Consider the following 19,841-nt stretch of genomic DNA (forward strand, 5'->3'; position numbering starts at 1 on the left):
AACTCAAAGTTCTGGTCTAGTTCTCAGCTGTGTTACATGTGTTCTTACCCTTCATGTCCAAGGAGATGCTGGACTGATTCTTCCCACCAGTGCAAGGGTAGATGGCATTTGGCTTTCTATTAGCGATTCCACCCCTCGGAGAGCTCAGTGAACAAAGTGGTTATGGCAACGGGGAATGCTTTCTCGTGCCGCCTACAAGCTTTTTTGTGTGTGATGGTGACTCCAAACCGAGTTTGCTCTTCAGTGATCTTTTTTAAACCTAGAGGAGCTGCTGTTCGGGGACAATTTTGAGGAGATGCATAGAAAGCCAAGCTCCTTTACCCCTCGGCTACACCTTCTGAAACCCTTTAGTGGCAATCTTCCCATGCAGCCAAAGCAAAAGCCTTGAACCCTGGAGTTTGCGAGGAGTGTATGGGTACGAGCCCCTTTCGAATGACGCTTAAGACCTTAGTTGCTCTCAGATCTAGTTTTGTCTTACCTCTGGCAGTCCTCTGAGTGTCATGGTTTCCAATAGTGGGCTTGGGTTGTTTTTCTCTCCCTTCTGCGTTGCGGTTACTCAGACACTCTCTTGCAGGAGCTTGATGGAGCTGCAAAGTAGTCTGAAGTTTGAGGTTTTCATCTCAAGAGTTGTAGCCCTGCTGCTGAGTCTGACATGAAATAATTTCAAAAGGGGGTGGTGATGGACAGAGTATCTGAGTTAATCAGAACACTCCTACCCAGTCAACAGATCAGGGCTTAATCCATCACCGTTTTTTTTAGCTCACTGCACCATCCCAGTTCAGAACCTGGCTATATGCAAATTAGTCTGTCCCTGGCCCAGTGCATCATGGGAACAGGGCAGACCAAACTACCAAGCCAATTCTTCACTGGAAAGGAAACAAGCTTCCGGGGACCGGTTTCTGGCATTACAGCCGTCTTCGGCCCGGCTTGCTTGAATCCTGATGGTGCAGTGAGCAAGGGTATACTCAGATGTGAGTCCCTTGCTCATTGCACCATCAGGATTCAAGCAAGCCGGGCCGACGACGCCTGCAATGGCAGAAACCGGTCCCCGGAAGCTTGTTTCCTTCCCAGTACAAGAATTGGCTTGGTAGTTTGGTTTGCCCTGTTCCCATCATGCACTGGGACAGGAACAGACTAATTTGCATATAGCCAAGTTCTGAGCTGGGATGGTGCAGTGAGCTAAAAAACGGTGATGGATCAAGCCCTGATCTTTGGACTGGGTAAGAGTGGTCTGCTTAATTCAGGCACTCTGTTCATCACCACCCCCTTTTCTGAGTCTGACATGAAAAGCAGGATTTTTCCCTTTGAAAATGCAAACCTAGAGGGTCAATCTTCTCAAACACTGGCCCTCACCAGCCCCCGGTGCCATTCACTGGTCTGGCTGTCATCCTCCCTTTTTCCACAAGGCTTCCTTCTATTTTTATCTGACTCCTTGTGGGACCTCTGGAGTGCATTGGCATCCCTCTTTGAATGGAGGGGGAAGCCTTCTACCTGGAGTTACTTCTCTGCATCTGACCATTAGTCCCAGTTAGGAGAAGAAGGGGGGGGCCTAAACATTTCTAGGTCATTTGTGTCTCTGCTGAAGGACCAAAAGGACTTCACCATTGGGCACGAAGGGCTTAGGAGGAAATAAAAGAACACAGACGATCCCCCGTTCCCTTCTTTCCTCTGAAACCCTTCGTGAAGTCTCAAGGGGATTGTCCTCCTCCTCCGTCTAAGTTGTTGTATTGGGGTGTAGTTTCTGGTAAATGGTGTCTTGTTATAAAGATTTCTAGAGCACATGGCTGCCCCGGAACAGGGCCTACAGGTTGCATATCTTCGTAAAGGGCACACTGTCTTCCGAAAAGAGATCAGCAGGAATTCGTCTTGCAGCTCAGATACGCTAATAAGGAGCATTTTATAAAGAACAGAATCAATGTCCCGAGCAACGCTCATATATTAATGCCAACAATAAGTCCACACAGTAGTCTTCTCCAGTGTTTTTCCTGGTAGTTTATTATGCCAGATCTTGTCAGGTGAGTACTTCAGTTCTTATTTTTTTCAACAACATATAGCCACAAAGCCAACACGTGTTTCATCTTTTAGGCATTCACCCAAGACTTCCTCAGGGCAATCAATATGCAAGTCATGAGAATCGGCACTGTGTTTCCAATAAAAAAATATTCTTATCAAAGTTTAAAAATGTGTCCTGTTCGAAGAATCAAATTCTGAAACGTAGAGTACTCTTCTCCAAAAAAACGCCTTCTCCTGGCCAGGTGTCATTGATTTGTAATCTTTACGTATCTGGAGAATGGGGGTACCAGCTGCACCAGTACTTACACATTTCGTATACCTTAATCCGTCCCCTGTGGAGATTTAGGATTTGGCAGCGTGCTGTGCGCATTAGATGTGTGTCTAGGCAGTGACGTGCTGAGCCTGTGATACGGATTTCCTTTTTTGCAACAATTGTTTTTGCTGGGTTGCAAAAGTTGTCTTTCGTGCCCTACTACCTTGACCATCCCTCAATTCTGGTGATGGGAATCGAATGGTTACCACTGCATGAGTTGCTACGATGAAGAACCCCTTCTGTGTGTACAACATTTACAACACGTGCCCCTTTGGAACATTGTCAGTACTATGAGGCGAGAGCTAACATTGCTAGCTTCCACATGTAACCATCTTAATACAAATGAACTGCAGTCAGACCTGCTTGACACGCAATCCTTGGTGTCGCGCATTATTCAGAAGAGATCGTCAAATAAACCAGGCAAATGTATCTGAACATAAGAATTCTGCCTTCATAGATCATAAACGCAGAATTCTACATATCGGTAAACATCCTTTACAACAAAAAAATTTCCACGACATACCTTTACAACGCAGGAATTACAACGCAAGTCGTTACAACGACTTGCGCTGCCGGGCGCTGTAGGATAGGGAATAGTTTAATTTACTATCCAAAACCTTCCCTACTATCCACGGGGACCGGAGTTGGAATAGTAAATTAAACTATTCACTATTCAGCGCCCCCCAACGCAAGTCGTTGTAAAGACTTGCGTTGTAAAACCTGCGTTGTAAAGGCATGCGTGGAAAAAGCATGCGTTGTAACGACATACATCCTTACATATCTATACACCTGGATTAACCAAGCATTGCTTAAGCAGATCTGATAGCATATTCCTCTCCAGACATGCATTTCTAATTCCCAGTCGCTACTATTAATTAACAGTTAGTGTTATCAGACAAAAACTATTGCCCTGTGATGCTGCTATTGACATGTCTGTTCTTCATCCCACCATAATGATTAACCGTTTGTTTCTTTTCATAGCAACAAAACTTCAAGCAGAAAGTGGTGGCCCTTCTACGAAGGTTCAAAGTTTCTGACGAGGTACGTGAAACAGTTTGCGCTCACTGATTCCACCACCTCACACCCAGCTGTGCATGATTTTGCCTTTTTTCCAAGATGGCGTCCAGCATGAATAGCTCCTTCCTGCTTGGCCAGAGTCCCAGGATGCTTTACGACCTTTCACGAAGGTGGCAACACTTCTGCATCTTATGCAGATATTGGTAACTGTCACAAACAACAAATAGTATAAAAGTTAATCAAAGCCTTTGTTGATCAAATACCTGCCTCTCTGATCACATTAGAGTATACAGTGAAATACATGTTAAACTGATTTGGTGGAAAACTCACCTCAGTAGTTTAATTGTTTTTGGAAAAACATATTGGTTGTCAATTTCTTAAGATTCGCAGTATAACCAACATACACAATATTGATTTAAACACTGAAGATAGTAAGCCCACCCTACCCATATACCTCTGGAACTGACTTCAAACAATGGAAGGTCATTCAGTTTGCCTTGTTATTTGTTAAATACATGAAGCACCAAGGCCTATTCACTGTTATTGCCTCTGTAAATGACCAGTTCATTGAATTTCAGCCTAACTCAGACTATTTGACGATTGAGTTAAAGTACACGCTTACTCAGATGGGCCTTGCTTTTTTGACAATGTACAAATAAGTACTGCAGGGCAATGCAAACTAAAGAACATTTGTCAAACTCTTGTAAAACACACAGAAGAAGCAAAACCTCAATTTTTTATCCATTATGAATAGCAAGTACACCTGTCTCTCTATCCATGGTGATACCTTTCTTGACTAACCTAGGGCAGCAGATCACTCGTCAAGTGGAAGTTTCGTCCCAGAACAGTGGACAAAAAGTTCTATTTGCATTGGTCTATTGCTGTATTTTTCTCATATCTAAAGTACGCACAGGGCTATGTTTACCTTTATGAGAAAACGTCACAACTTTTTCATTCAGTTCATCAGCTTACAGAGTACAGTCAAAAAGGTCACCAGTCCATTTCATTAGTAGAGTCTATGCCGCTAACATATTCTTTTAATTATGCTTTTACTGTAAAATGCTCAGTAGCTAATGGTTGTGTTAACAGTATCAAAAATGTAATCTACCTTTACTCAGCGAATGACAAAAATAAGTTCAAAGACTAAAACCTCATATAGGATCCACCCTCAGATTCCATGGCTTATGAGCTTGCTTTCTGGAAACAAATTTCAACACAAATTGAAAAGTTCTACAAGAATTGTCTGATCTTTTTTTGTAAGTTTTGAGAAGTACCCTAAAACTTAAAACACACTGACACCACTAGCTTGTTTTTCGGTTGCATTCTAAAAAAAACTATATATTTTGTTTGTTGTCGTTTTTTCAATATTTCATAATAGAAGTAAAGTTTTCTTTTTGTTCTTGAAAATGTAGAAGTAAGGATTTTTCATATATCACACAAAGCAAATGAACTCACTTTGAACCTCGTAAAATCGCTACGACCATCGCTAATATACCCAGATTTTTTATGCTTTTTTAACATCCAAAATCTACTACAAACATTACTAACTCGAACACATGAAAAGCCCTCTAATACCATATGAGTGCAGCCTCCCAAATGTTGCATGCACCTAGTTTGACCTATAGCTCCTCCATGACCCTCACAAAAATAATCTTAGTTTTATGTGTAGTGAATCTATGTCCCTTGGGCAGTGTATTGCATTTTGTGGAGGTATTCTGAAGGCAGTCTTATCAGAGGTGCCCATTCTCCAATGCGACGAGACGCCAGACGAGACGCCAGTGGTGCATTACACCGCTGGTGTCGGCTCAGCGAGGGGGAGTTAGGGATCTGCATACACACCTTTTCTTCTTGGAATCCTGCTTGATCTGTGTTAGAGTAACATCTGGGAACTTGATTCTGATTGTAAAGCAATCGTTCAAGTCCAGACTTTACTTTGGCATTTCAGCACTTAGGAGCTCCCCAAAGGAACATCTTGCCCCTCTAAAGGGAACCATAAGGTGTGCAGCTGGATTGGTATTAGGGAGTACCAATTTGTCAACAATACTCCAGATCATCTGACTCTTCAAAGGTCCCCCATTTTGCATGGAGCTCTTCTTCCTTGCTCTTTGAACTACTGGTCTCTGCAGAAGGCGTGGTTTGTTCTTCGTAGTTCTGAAACCTTTCTTCAGGAGCACTCTACCTTGAAAATCAGAAGCAAATTTAACTCTGTCCTTGTCAGGCATTGCTCCAAAAATTAGCAACTCAGTTTTTCCCCTTCTATCCACACTAATCCCTTTACCCTGTTGATATTATTGTGCATTTGTGTTGCTTTGTTCTATTGGAGCTCTGACACCCAAGTTTTGTGTTTGCATTGTATAAAACCACAAATACATAAATCTGTGCCTGTATTTTTCTGTTCCTAGGTGCTCGATTCCGAGCAGGACCCGGCGGAACATGTGCCGGAAGCCGAGGAAGACTTGGACCTTCTCTATGATACGCTGGACATTGAAAACCCCAGCGACAGCGGGCCGGAGATGGAGGATGACGACAGCGTCTTGAGCACGCCCAAACCAAAGTTAAAGTGAGGAAACGTATGCGCAGTACACAGGGATGCTTGCACCGATAGCTAAATACACTCAGTACATCATATGCACCTCTCCTCTTCATGTGAGGTAACACAACCAGCGAGGGTTTGAGGCTACACTCTTCGTCCCCAGGACACCTCTGCAAGGTGTCTGTATCCTACACTCCGCCTTTTTCTCATCTCTCTGTACTTGCACACACTCCTAGCTACCCCATTCTACTTTGATCCCAGTACATGGTTTCATTTGGAATGCAGCCGGTCTGTGCAATGTAGGAAAGAATGTGGCAGACGTAGTCAAGGAAATGCACTCAGGTTAGATATTTCTATCACTAGGAAGGTGCCCTGATCTTTCGCACTGGATGATCATGCTGAGCCTTGCTTTGTATTTGAAGGGTTTTTACTCCTATTCTGTTAAATTCTTGTTATGTTTGTATGTCTGTTTCAATTGTTCAGTTTCTTCATTCTCTTTATTGTATTTCCTTACGATTATATAGACATGTATTTAATTTTTTTTTCATTGAATGTATTTTTAATAACCAGTACATTTTTAGTTTTGCCTTTAGGACAGGACTCCAAAAATAAACGTATCTAATCATGCAAAACGTTTATCTGGTGTCAATGCAGCTGGCTGGTAGTTTTCTGTAATGGGCTTGAAGAAAATCTGAGTGAGCAAGTTAGGAATGCTACTCACTGTGTGAGGCAAATACAAAGAAATGAGTGGCCTCACTTTTTAGCATTGGACATCAAGTCCCTGCAAGTGAGTTCACAGTTCAGATATTCAAGTTAAAGAAAGGGAACAGGTCACTCTTTGAAAGATAAAAAAAAGCCAACCTAGCTGTCCTATGTTGTGAACTGCACCTCTTCTGAGAAGATACCTCCACAATTTGCCCAAATTGGAGAATATACCTTTTTGATATTTTCTTTAACCCCTTCGATGCTCATGACGGAACGGTTCCGTCATGAGCGTCTGTTTTTTTTTTTTGAAATTCTTTTTATTGTTGCATCAGGTGAATCATTAGTACCATGAACAATACATCGCGGGGGGGCGTCAACATTCCGCTCCACCCGCCGTTACGCAACTTTTGAAATAGACAGTAACATTGTATTCATCCTGACGAACTTATCCTTCTTCAGTTCCACCCCGAACTCCCCCCCCCCCCCCCATCAACTATAAAGAAAGGTAGTAACTGAGGGACCTCACCTCGAAGCCCCCCCCCACCCAACTTCCCCCCCCCCCCCCAGCAGCATGAAACCTTCCACCCACTCTCTCCCCCCCCCCGCCCCTCATGGCTCTCTCGGTCCTCGAATTTGTGTGGCAATGAGTATAAGCACTCCCCATGGCCCTAGCCTTCCAGTGCACATTTACCGGGATCAGCGACCTACACACCATGACTGTGCTTCATCCTACCACCCGCCCACTACCCCCTCCCGGTCCCACCCTCCTACTCCAGTCCATGGTAGTGCCTCCACTTGGCCCATATTTTTCTAAATTTTCGAGGGCACCCCCTAGCTTTATACGTAACACGTTCAGCTGCCATATACATATCCAGGCCTCTTCTCCATTCCTCGAGATTTGGTTTCCCAGGCGCCCCCCACAGTCTTGCAATGTCCCTTTTGGCGACCACCAGGGCCAACAGCAAAAAGATGAGCAAATATCGCGTGATATCCACCTCCGTGGACATTCCCAAGAGCGCCAACTTGGGGTCCCTGGGTATCTCCACCTCCAGTATCTCACTCAATTCGTTAAAAATCTCGCCCCAATATTCCTGTATCACAGTGCATCCCCATATGATGTGAAAGAAGTCACCCGTCGGGTGCTGGCATCGTAGACATGCGGTGTTAGCAGCCCTCCCCATCCGGAAAAGCCTCACCCTGTCAAAGTACGCCCGATGAAGGACCTTAAACTGAATGAGACGAAGCCTCGATTTTATGGCCACTTCTCGGGGGTGCATGAGTATGAGATCCCAGTCTAGGTCCTCTAGCGTGCCCACATCCGCCTCCCACCTCTCCCTGAGGACCTGTAGATCTCCCAACATGTTATTTGTCAATGTTTTGTAGGTCATGGATACTGCCCCTCTCTGCATCTGCTCTTGCAGCAGGCGGCCCTCAAGTGGTGCAAACTGGGGAATGTCAGTGAGAGATATGTGTTGGGCTCCCCATGCGTGTCGCAACTGTATGTATTTGTAGTATTGGGATCTCTGGAGTCCAAACTCCTGTTGCAGTGCTTGGAATGTTTTAAGCTCCCCCTTTGCTATGACATCCCCAACTGTGGAGATGCCAATGTCATCCCACCTTTGAAACCCGCGCAACTTGTTCAGTTCAGTCAGCCACCTACATGCCCATAGGGGGGTTTGGCGGGTGAGCCTTTCATGCCAACCCATTCTAACCGACGCTCTGCGCCACGCCATCAAGGTGATCCTAGTCGCTGGAAGAAGCTGGCGGCCTCCCCTCCCCCCATATAAAAAGTGGAGCACCGTCTTAGTGCCCCACCGAGACCTCTCTAGTGCATAGGTGGGGTGGTTCGCTGGGGCGTGTATCCAATCGTTGATCGGGGTGAGGTGTTCCGCCCAGTAATAGGCCTCCAAATTAGGCAGTGAGAGACCCCCACTATACTGATGGCGCTGCATAGTCGTGAGTGCCACCCGGGCCTGCTTCCCCAGCCACAAGAAGGAGCGGAGATCGGCATGGACTTTCCGCAGAGTCTGAGCCGGGAGGGGATAATACTCATTTTGCAGGGCGTATAAAAACTTTGGGAGTAGGATCATCTTATACAGGGCAGCCCTGCCCAGAATGGTGAGCGGGAGCGACCGCCACCTATCCATCTCCGCCTTTGCCGCCACCAAAATTCTATCGACATTGTCCGTATAGGAGCGCTGCACATCTCGGGTGATAAAGACCCCCAGATACCGGAAGCCTGTCGTGGTGTGAATGAGCAGCTCAGGCAGCTCCTCCCCTCGCGGGGCACCTTGTGGGTCGTATAGGACCGACTTATGCCAGTTTATAGCATGGCCGGCTACCGCCCCAAAGTCATCCAGTTCCCTGAATAAGGCCGGTATCGTCGTGGCCGGATCAGTCACATATAGTAGCACATCATCGGCGTAAAGGGAGATCTTCTCCTGGTCGGCGGCCGATTCCCCCCAGTGGAAGCCAGTCACAGCTCGGTTGAGCCGGATGCGGATCGCAAGGATCTCGATCGTGAGGGTAAAAAGGAGTGGGGATAGCGGACATCCCTGTCGCGTCCCCCTCTCTATCGCGAACTCTCTCGACAGTCGTCCGTTTACGCGCACTCTAGCCCTAGGTCTCGAGTATAGAAGTGTCACCCAGCGCTGGAACTTCGGCCCAAACCCAAACCTCTCAAGGGTCCCCATTAGGAAAGGCCAGTGGACCGCATCGAACGCTTTTTCCGCGTCCAAGGAGAGGAACCAATGTGGCTCCCTCCTGTCGCAGACCTCTTGGAGCCAGTTGTGGGCGCGCCGCAGGTTGAGTTTAGTGGCCCTGTCCGGGAGGAACCCGGACTGGTCCGGGTGGATCAGGCCCGTAATTACCTGACGCAAGCGCCTTGCAAGAATAGTGGCCAGGATTTTGGTCTCAATATTTAGTAGCGAGATTGGGCGGTAGGAGGAACAGTCACCAAGGGGCTTGCCTTCCTTGTGGATCGGGATTATGGTCGCTAGGGCCAGGTCCGGCGGGAGGTCGCCGGATGCAAACGCACCCTCATACAGTGACTTCATGTGACGCGAAAGGAGGTCCCCCGTTCGTTTGAAGAACTCCGCCGGGAAACCATTCGGTCCCGGCGCCTTCCCCGGTTTCAGGGCAGCCATCGCCTCTGTGATTTCATCCAGAGACAGGGCGGCTTCCAAAGCCTCACTATCTTCAGGGGTCAACTGCGGAACGGCCACGTCGCCCAGGAACGATCTCGCCACCTCGCTGTCCCCTAGGTCTCTTGCCCTGTAGAAGGCTTCGTAGTAGGTCGCAAAGGCCTCTGCAATGGCGCCGTCTGAGGACGCCCGCGCCTTACCAGGGAGCTCAACCCAATCCACCCATCTGGCAGCTCTCTCGCGCCTGCTCAACCACGCCATGAGTTTACCAGATTTGTCGCCAACATCGTATAAGCGATGTAGGGTGGCCAGCGCCTGTGTACGCGCCTCGTCCGTGCTCAGTTCTCTATACAGCCTTTGTGTATCTAGCAGTAGTCTAAGATCAACCTCCTCCTTCGTCCTGTGATATTCTGCCTCCCGGGTCAAGATGTTTGCCTCCTCCCTCGCTATGGCTTCCGTGCGTTTCCTTTTGGCCTCCCCTACCCTGGATTGGAAGCGGTCCCTCAACACTGTTTTCATGGCTTCCCACAGTGTCACTCCGGACTGTACCGATCCCTCATTTTCGGCCATAAAAACTTTGATATCCGCTCTTATGCCCCTTAGAATCTCAGGAGTCTGTAAATCCCAAGGCGACATATGCCACTGTGCCTGGCCCCTCCCCCTTCCCCGACCTATGTGTGCGAACAGCGGAGAATGGTCCGAGATACCCCTCGCCCTATAGTCCGCCTCGTCTCCCGCTGAAAGCTCCTGCCTAGATGTAAAAATGTAATCTAGCCTAGAGAAGACCTTGTGGGCCCCAGAGTAGAATGAGTAAGCCACATGGGCAGGATGGAGCCACCGCCAAACGTCAGTAAGCCCGATCGTGTCCATTCTGCGCGCCAATGCCGTCTCTGCAGCCACTGTGTGGAGGTTCCCAGATCTATCGCGTGTCACGTCCATCACGTCATTGAAGTCCCCTCCCACAATCTGTATTGTGTCCGCCGTGTCTAGCAGAATGGCCGAGACCTCCTGCATTGTTCGTGTTTGCAATTTGGGTGGAGCATATACCGACAGTAGAGTGTATCTGCGCCGTCTCCATGTCCCCTGTACCCCGGCAAACGAGCCCTGTGGGTCCAACCATGTACGTGTAACTGTGAAAGGTGCGGTTTTCCTAACTAGTATTGCCGTGCCCCGTGAATCCATGGTGTAACCCGCGTGTGCCAGAACTGTGTACTGCCCGCGCGCCAAAAAGGCACATCGGTTCCCCCTCAAATGTGTTTCCTGGAGGAAGACGATGTCAGGTGCCACCCGTTTAATATATGCAGTGACCAGGCCCCTCTTAATTTTGGAACCCAGTCCATTTACGTTCCAGGTCAGCGCCTTAACCCCGGTGCCTTCACCGTGGGGTGTAGCTAGTGTACTCGCCATTGTTCCACTTGAGGACTATCCAGCACTTGGCCCCAGGGCCGGGACGGTGGCAAGGGTAGTCTTTCCCGAACATGCTGCTGCTGCTGTGTTTTAACGAACCTCCCCCCACCCTCCCCAGCTCTCTCAACAACCCCAACGTGGGGTAACATGATAACAAAGCCCCATCCCGCTCCCCCCACCCCACCTCCCTCCCCTTCCAGTTGCATCCCCATGCGGGTCTCAACTATCCACGGGAGTAGGCCTGTCGCCCTCCCACACATTCCACCCTCAAGAAACCCCAACCAGTGCTAAGAAACACAAAAAAACAGTACTAGGGGGAGTGCCAACTTGCGTGCTCTGCATCGCCGAGCCGTCATCCCTTCCCAGACCCAGTGCATCAGTGTTCACGAGTGGGAGTCTTGTGTGTCCATCTGTTCCTCACGACCTGTAGAGTCTTGCTCTAACTGCCGGATCTCTTTGGCCAGAGGGTGCAACGAGTCACTCCCAGCATTCTCCTCCTCTCCTCCGGATGCGCGGCCCTCCGATTCCTCCGGTTCTTCCTCCTCCGAGCGGATTCCGTTCCTCAGGCAACCAAACCTCGAGCCTGCCACGGAGCCGGAGCCCGGTGACGCCGACCTGCCTCTCCTCCTCTCCTGCTGGTCGGTGGTCCTGTATGGAGTTTGCGGCGTCTTGCGCTGTGTCCTCTTCAATCTCCTCCTTGGCGGCTTCGGCCTCTCCCACGTCGGACGTTCCCGTAGTGACCGGTCCAACTCTGCCCGGCCCGCCGCCTCCCTACTATTTAGGATAGGCCGCTCCTCCAACCATTGCCAAGCATCGTCCGGGTGTGCAAAAAAGATGGATTTGTCCTGATAAATGACCTTGAGCTTGGCCGGGAAGAGGAGCATATATTGGATGTTAAGGGACCTCAGCTTCGCTTTCACGGCGTCAAAGGAGCGGCGTTGTTTGGAGACTTCCTGACTGTAGTCCGGGAAAATCATTATGGTGGCGTTTTCAAAGCGGATCTCCCCCAGTGTCCTGGCCTCTCGCAATATCAGGTCTCGATCGGCGAAGTTCAGAAACCGGGCTATGACCGGTCTCGGTCTCGCACCCTCCGGTGGTTTGGCCAAGAGCGCCCTGTGCGCCCTCTCTATGATGAAACACGGGGAGAACCGCGCCGCCGGGAAGGTCTGTTTGAGCCAGTCAAGGAGGAAGGCAGCCATATTCCTTTCTTCGATCCCTTCTCTAAAGCCCACGAAGCGCAGGTTGTTCCGCCTGGACCTGTTCTCGGCATCGTCCACCTTCCACAAAAGTTGGCGGTGGGAGGCCTGGAGCTCTGCCATGTCCTTCCTTAGCTCAGCCACCGACTTCTCATTGTCTGTCAACCTTGTCTCAGTCTCCGTGACCCTGTCGGTTAAGTTACGAAAGTCCTGGCGTAGCAGCGTAACCTCAGACCCTACCTCTCCGATTTTGGTTTCCAAGGCCGCACGTGAAGCTTGGATGTCCGTTCTAGACGCCTGAATGGCCTCCAGCAGCATGTCTGTGTCATTGCGTGCCCCTGACTGCGCAGGCCGTTGTTCCACCGCAGTGCGCGGCGCAGCGAAATTGTCCATCGGGCCTTGCCCCTTAGTCTTGGGTGCCGTTGCATTTTTACCCATAGCGGCGTTGGCTAGAGGCCAGGGGCTCCTGGGCTGAAGTGGCCTCCCTCCGAGGTATCGCTGGGCTCGGTCCTGCACCGGGGACAGAGGCAGAGTGAAGCAGCGCCTCGACCACGCAGCGCCCCCGGGCGGCCCCCGAATATGATCCTGAGAACCTCTGGGCTGGGGTCCGCATACACCCCCCGTCCCGATGTGGAGCGCCGGGGCCGGGCTCTGGTCGCCGGTTCACCCCGGCTGCACTACTGGCGGGGGCCCCGTCTCCACCCCTGTCCGCTCCGCGGGGACCAGGGGGGTGCTCCACAGCCTGCGCCACGTGCACGTCCCCCCCAGGGGTCTCCCTGTCGTAGGGTCGGATCACCAGTTGTGGACACAGGCAGGGTGGTGCCACAGAAGTTCCAGTGGCCAACAGAGAGGGGTCAGCACAGTTCGAGAAGGCCGAAGTTCCAGGGCAGGAGGAGCCGGGCTCCACAGTCCGATGTCCGTCTCACTGTGGGTCGTCAGTGCGCGGCCGCCATCTTGGTAAAGGCGGGCGCCGCCACCGAGACCAGCCCCAACGCTAGGCCCAGAACAGACGCGGTCCTCCTCACCTCGGCGCAAAGCTCACTGGCCCTCCGTCCCTGCTCCCAGGCACCGACTCCGCACCACCTCGGAACCAGAGGGGGGATTTCGCCGTCTCTAACTCTCCCTCGCCGCGTCGGTCGCCATCTTGAGTAGGTGGTCGGCGATCTCCTCCGTCCCGCTCCCGCTGTCCGGCTGCGGCGGAGTGTGATCTCCCGCCGGCGGCCGAGCACCCGATCGAGCCTCGATCACCCGCAGCTGCTCTTCGCGGGAATTCCGGCGCTCGGCGCGGTCCTCTTCCTCCCGTCTCCCAGGCCGCCAGACCGATCTCCGGGGCAGTGAGGAGGCACCGTCACGCACAGCGGCCGGGCAGGGTTGGGTCCGTTTCGGAACTGCAGCCGCCCTCAGTAGGTGTCCAGGCACCAGGTCCACACTTCTGGTGCCGGTTCTGGGTCTTGGGGAATAGTGAAAGCCGGATTATAAGCAGGCTCGGCCGGAGCTCTGCTCAGGCACGTCTAGTCGGCCATGTTGCTGTCATGAGCGTCTGTTGAGCTGTGCTCATGACGGAACCGTTCCGTCATGAGCCGGTAGGCTCATTAGAACCTCCAGCACAGCGCAGGAATCTGCGCCGCGCTGAAGGTGTTAAAAAAACGAGTAACTCCTTATTAATATTTCAGTAGCAAAAAGAACCCCTTCTTAATTTAAATCTATATCATGTGTTGCAGTGTATATTATTATGCACTGTTTAAATACAAGTATAGAGTAAGAATCCATACTTTGCAGTTCAAAGATTTATTATATGCTGTAGAGAGCTAAAATGGTATGTTATTTGTGAGCCTATTAAAGAAAAGAGCTGCAATTACGTACTTCCCCACACACATATAGATCTTAAAGTAATAATGTGTTCCCTTGTCTTACATTAGGCAAGATGTAGTGCATACGAATGTTGCGTGTCCTCCGATATCTGCTGGGGTTCCTCAAAAAGCATAAAATGCTGTAAGACCAACCTATGGAAACCAGGGTTAATGGTGTTGTATCTGCAACAATGGTTCTCATTGGTATCATTTAGACAAAACATAAATATTTAGAGCATTTAATGCTAGTAAACGTGTAAGAGACCACCACCACCACCACCACCACCATATAAAGGGAAGTAGTCTATCACATTAGTTTAGATGACACACAAAATAAAGAGTACTTACAGAAACACAGTACTAAAACAGTGCAATGCGACACCAGACCGAAGCCCGTAACAACGCAATATACAGCAAACATAAACTACAGAATACGAAAAGGGCTAATCAATTGGTAACAAACGATCAATAAAATGTCTTCAATAACCCATAAAATAAAACTTTCTTAACTGATTAGTTTGTTAATCCTTTGTGTCAATTACGTTTCGGCCAACATTAGGTACAAGGGTCTCATCAGGACCGTTATGATGTGGGGACATCTATAACGAGGATAAAACCAGTGAGAAAGTGTGATTGGTGACCAAAAAACACAGATTCCAGGATACTGTGTAGGATGTTAGAGACGTCTTAAAATGACCCAACTGTAACAGTGTCACCTCAACGTATAGATGAGGAATATGAAAGGTACTTAGAGGGACCAACCCTGTATAGGTAAAATTGTGCCTGTAATTAATAACCTATGATAATAGGCTAGGTGGAAATCAAAATCATGGGCTGGTAAGCAACCCTTGGAGTAAAGCAACCAGTCCCCTCCATTCCTCAGAGGAGTTAACTTCTTGGAGGAATGGAGGGGGCTGGTTGCTTTACTCCAAGAGTGAGTCTGTTAAGCATTCTGAAGGACCCTAATATCTCCTATTTTATGGAAGTCACTGTGGAGTGATATGATGATTTAAGATGATATTTTCCTGGTGTTAAGATGTTTGATTGTTCTTTCTCTCAGAAACTTTGGTTTTTATTTCATTGATTTTATTTATGCCTATCTGTAAATTATTTGATGGTGTTGAGTTGGACATGAGGTTCCGACGTGCTTATGGTTACGTATTTGTTCCATACGGATTATCATTCCTTCCCAATGATTTTTATTTTCTAGATTCCACACATCCTTGGGCAGTTCCTTTGCATCCTTGACTCATCCATATTCTGTTGTGCCTTCCCTGGCCAAGCCTAGTTTTGAATGAAGTTATTATCACACTTCCACCAGGTGTGCGCCCGCAGTATTGAAAGGGACATTTCCGCCCTATCTGTAGAATAGGAGCACTGTCTCCCCACCCCATCTGATTTTTATTATTATTATTATTATTAAAAGACTTATATAGCGCACAGCTACCCTGGGGCATCCCGGCGCTATGAACAGTACATCGGCCGATGGTTGGACCAGCTTACACAGGAAACAAGTGTGTTTTCAGGCCCCTACGAAAGCGCAGGATGCAGGTCTCAGCACGAAGTTTTAGTGGCAGAGAGTTCCAGAGGGTTGCTGTGTGCACAGAAAAACGTCTCCCGCCCGTGCGCGATCTTTTTACTCTCGGGACGTGGAGCAAGCATTTCTGATCGGACCTTAGCGCTCTGTTCGCTTTATACGGCACTGCCAGGTTCCTTAGGATAGATGGTCCGTTGCCCTGAAGAATTTTGTGTGCGGTACAGAGTGCCTTAAACTTCACTCTCTCCCGCACCGGTAACCAGTGCAGAGCCTTAAGGGCAGGTCTGGCAGATTCTGTTCTGGGGATGCCCATAAGTAGTCTGGCCGCCGCATTTTGCACCTGCTGAAGTTTGTTAAAAGTGGATTCAGGGGAGGGAGGAGCCAAGATGGCGGACGGTACGGACGTGTGAGCGCCCGGCTCCCCAAGCCGCCTGACTTCACATTGATATCCTGTAATCTATCCTTGCCTACGCCGTGCTAAGATGATGACACGAACGCGCTGATTACATTCGCGTTCATTTGAGATCTCCGCCGGCCGTTTTGGATGAAAACTCGTGGACCTCGCCGATCACCGGGGCTGCCCATGAACCCAGTGCCGATTGCCGCCGCTGGACACTGCTGCTTGTGACCGGTGGGACGGACTGTGGAGGTACCGGTGTTTGGGACTGCGTGCCGGCTGCGGTGAATGGCCGGAGTTTATCCTGTTCTTTGTGGTGCGACTCCCGTTGGTTCAGGGGTGTGTGCCTGGGAGACTGGAGCCCTTCGTACTGTGCTTTCCGCTTCTACGCTGCTCCTCACTTAGGCGGACTCCATCTTGCGGCGTCCTTTCAGTTGTGGACTGCCCGTACCCATGGGAGGCGAGGGGGCTCTCGCAGTGCACAGCCCCCAGTGCTGATAGCCTCGTGCCCTTCTGTATTTGAATGATGGTTCTTTGACAACGCAGCCGCCCCCCCTCCCTCCGGTGTGGACTCGCGGACGAGATGGTAATGGCGCCTGCCTTCCAGCATGGACAGAGGGCTGCTCCCTTATCCCCAGTTATTGCGGACCTGCCTGCACTTGAGCCGGAGTCTGAATCGAATGCGTCACTGTGCAGAGCGGATCGGCTGGTGCTACAGAGTGACCTGACCTATGGTGATATCCTGGCTGCCCTTGCAGACTTATGGGCAACATGGCGGCGCACTGCTCAAGAGCTGGGGGGGCGGATCGAGGAGGCTACGTTTTCCATACAGCGCCTGGGATTGCCTGTCTCCCTGCTGCCTACGGACATTACTGCAATGGATACAATGTTGCGGCATGTGCGTACTGCTACAAAGTCTCCCCTTGCTCCGGGACCTGTGACTCTGCCAGAACAACGGTTATCAGAGCTCCGCTTATCGCCCCCCCAGTCGTTTGCCCCCTTCGAGGGTTTTGCCTCCGGAGCCTCCTTTCTACTTGGTTGGAGTGAGTGTCATCCTGCATGGCAGGGGGGGTTCGTCATTTTGGCCACTGACTTTGTTGGTGACTGGGGACATTCGTTTTCCTCTCTTCTATTTTTTCCGTGTCGAGAGTGGCCATCTTGCTCCTTTGTTCTGCCTGCACTGTATCCGTGGCGATGGTCATGCTTGGAGAGGTTTCATCGTTCTGGCCAGGGTTGACGGTGCTCCTCGCCTTGGCTTTGCTTGACCGGCTGGCGGAGACCCGGACTGTACTGTGTTTTACTATGCTGAATGTGTTGCATGTGCAGCTTTTCCCCATTTTAGATTGCGATTACTAAATTCTGTGTGTGTTGTGCCCCCTGACTTTACTGCTTACAAACTCGTGTACTCCTGGTGTCTCTGTGGAACTTTCTGCCACATTCAACGGATTTCCTGGTGGCTCTTTGCGGCCATTTTGCGCTCCCATGTTGCTCTTTGCCATCGACTACCCGGCTGGCGAGAACGTGAATGGGACTGTTTTGTACATGCCTTGAGCGCGCACTGCGTGATGACTTTCTCCGCCTGTATTAGTGTGGCTATTTACTACTGTATTGGGTGTTCAGGGAGGGAGGTTTTGTGGATTGCGATCTTCCTACCCCAGCCCTACTACTATGTCTCATGCCCTAGGCGGCTAACAGCCTCGCCCTCAGCATTCCTGGAACCGTTGCTATAATACCTGGTTATCCTGGCCGACTGCGCCTATTCTGTGATGTTATCGATAAATTGTACTTTGCACCGCACTGATGTTTTGAATGCGTAGCTCCTTTTGCTCGATGGCGCTGTTTGGGAACGGTGGCGTCCATTTTGTCTAGGACCATCTCCTTTATGTTGAGTGTGGCCATTTGGTCTCTTTGTTTTCAGTGGGGGCGGGCCCTCTGGGGGTGTCATGTTCTGGGATACGGTTGCGGACGGGCCAGGGCTAGGGGGCCTTTTTTTCTATGCCCAGGTGCTTGATTGGCGGGTGGGATTCGGGCTGGGGTGCTTCTTCATTATGTGTCGCTGTTCTCTATACTGACTTTCCCCACTCTCTCGTGTGCTTAGGGCTGTCCTGTTGTGTTCGGGGTGGACGATTTACTTGTGGCCGGGGTGACCGGGAGCATATAGATTTGGCCCTGGGGGACCCAGTTTGCACGACATTGTATTATGTTTTTAGCGTTGAATGTGCTGATTTTCCCCACTTCAGTTTGTAATTGCTATGTCAGGTTCTTTACTCTTGTTGATGGGGGGGCATACTTTGTGCTGGCCGGGGATCTGAGTGTGACTGATTCTGCCATTCTTTTGGACTTATCTCTTCCGCATCTACTGCTCTGCACGGTGTGACGGTTTTGTATGGCTGGGAGTCCGGGAGATCTGATATTGGGTGGGCTCCTCCCCACCTTCTCTTTTTCTGGGAGTTGTGGATTGGTTTATTCTTTTCTCACTCCCTATATTTCAAGTGTGAAGGGTTTCTTTCCTTTTTCTTTACTTTTCTTTTTCTTCCTTTTTTCTTGGTCTATATTTCGGGTTCTTTAACGGGCGACAGACACTTTGCCGGGGGGGGGGGTAGGCCGTAGCCTCCGCATTGGTGTAGGGTGGGGGGAGGGTTTTAATTTTCATTTAGTTTCTATGGGCCTTATTTTTCTATGTTTCTGCGCTTTCTTGCTCTGTTTCTGTACTGGGTCCGCGGTAGGGGTTGATGGGGTGGGGATGGCGCTGTAGGCGGGGCGTAAATGCTGGCTCATTATCTTGTTGTTTTATTTTGCACCGCCATACTGTCTGTGGTCTTATTTTCCGTTGTTGTTCTCAATGATGATGCCACCTGCCTATGTTGTGATTCTAATGTGTGGACTCAGTTCCCCTTATCTCTTATTCTTTACTGATTTTTGTTCAGATTGGGAACGAACTTAAAATTAACCTTTAATGCTCCTTTTCCTCGGTGACCTGATTCTATTCAGTGTAACGATTCTTACTTGTTGCTATGTCATCCGTTGCCGCTGAGGAACTGTATTGCTTGCGATTGTGCTTCACAGTGTCGTGGCCGGCCTGACGGTTGTGGGCCCGTATTTGTTCCTTTTCATGCACAATAAAGGTTTTCAAAAAAAGTGGATTCAGGGGCGCCTAGAAAAAGACCATTGCTATAGTCAAGGCGAGATGTTATCAGCCCCTGAATCAACAACTTCCTCGATGAAAGGGGGAGGAGCGGGAAGATTTTCCTAGCAGCCCGCAGCAGGGCAAAACATACTCCCGCAGTTCTTTTGGCATGAGTTCTGAAGGAGAGATCTTGCTCCAGCCAGACTCCCAGGCTCTTGATCTCATCTTTCATGGTTGGTAAGTCACCCATACAGCTTGGCCAGCATGTTAATGGCAATGGAGGAGCTTTGTTTCCAAGTAACATAATCTCTGTTTTAGAGCCGTTCAACTTCAAAGATGAACTGCTCATCCAGGCGTGGACATCCACCAGGCATGAGTGCAGCAAGTCAGGATTCTCCACCAGTTGAGGAAGGGCGACCACCAGCTGAGTATCATCAGCATAGCTGATGATCTTGATGTTAAAAGGGGCCACCACATCCTCCAGGGGGGCCATATAGACATTAAATAATGTCGGGCTCAAGGCCGAGCCCTGCGGCACCCCCCACTGGAGAGAGATGGATGAAGACTTGCAGCTACCTTCCCAGACCTGGTAAGACCGGTCTT

General features: G+C 49.8%; 1 protein-coding gene across 8 annotated transcripts in view; it reads left to right on the forward strand.

The window, feature by feature from the left end:
- PACS2 (phosphofurin acidic cluster sorting protein 2) overlaps positions 1 to 19,841 on the forward strand; it is a 489,949-nt gene that overhangs the window by 425,183 nt on the left and 44,925 nt on the right. For all 8 annotated transcript variants that reach the window (XM_078659551.1, XM_078659553.1, XM_078659554.1 and 5 more), the window contains exons 8-9: positions 3,308 to 3,367; positions 5,746 to 5,903. In XM_078659551.1, the coding sequence (XP_078515677.1) occupies positions 3,308 to 3,367; positions 5,746 to 5,903 (218 nt within the window). The remainder of the gene's footprint in view (positions 1 to 3,307; positions 3,368 to 5,745; positions 5,904 to 19,841) is intronic.

The sequence above is a fragment of the Lissotriton helveticus genome, chromosome 9, assembly GCF_964261635.1.
Source record: "Lissotriton helveticus chromosome 9, aLisHel1.1, whole genome shotgun sequence".
Classification (NCBI taxonomy): Eukaryota; Metazoa; Chordata; class Amphibia; order Caudata; family Salamandridae; genus Lissotriton; species Lissotriton helveticus.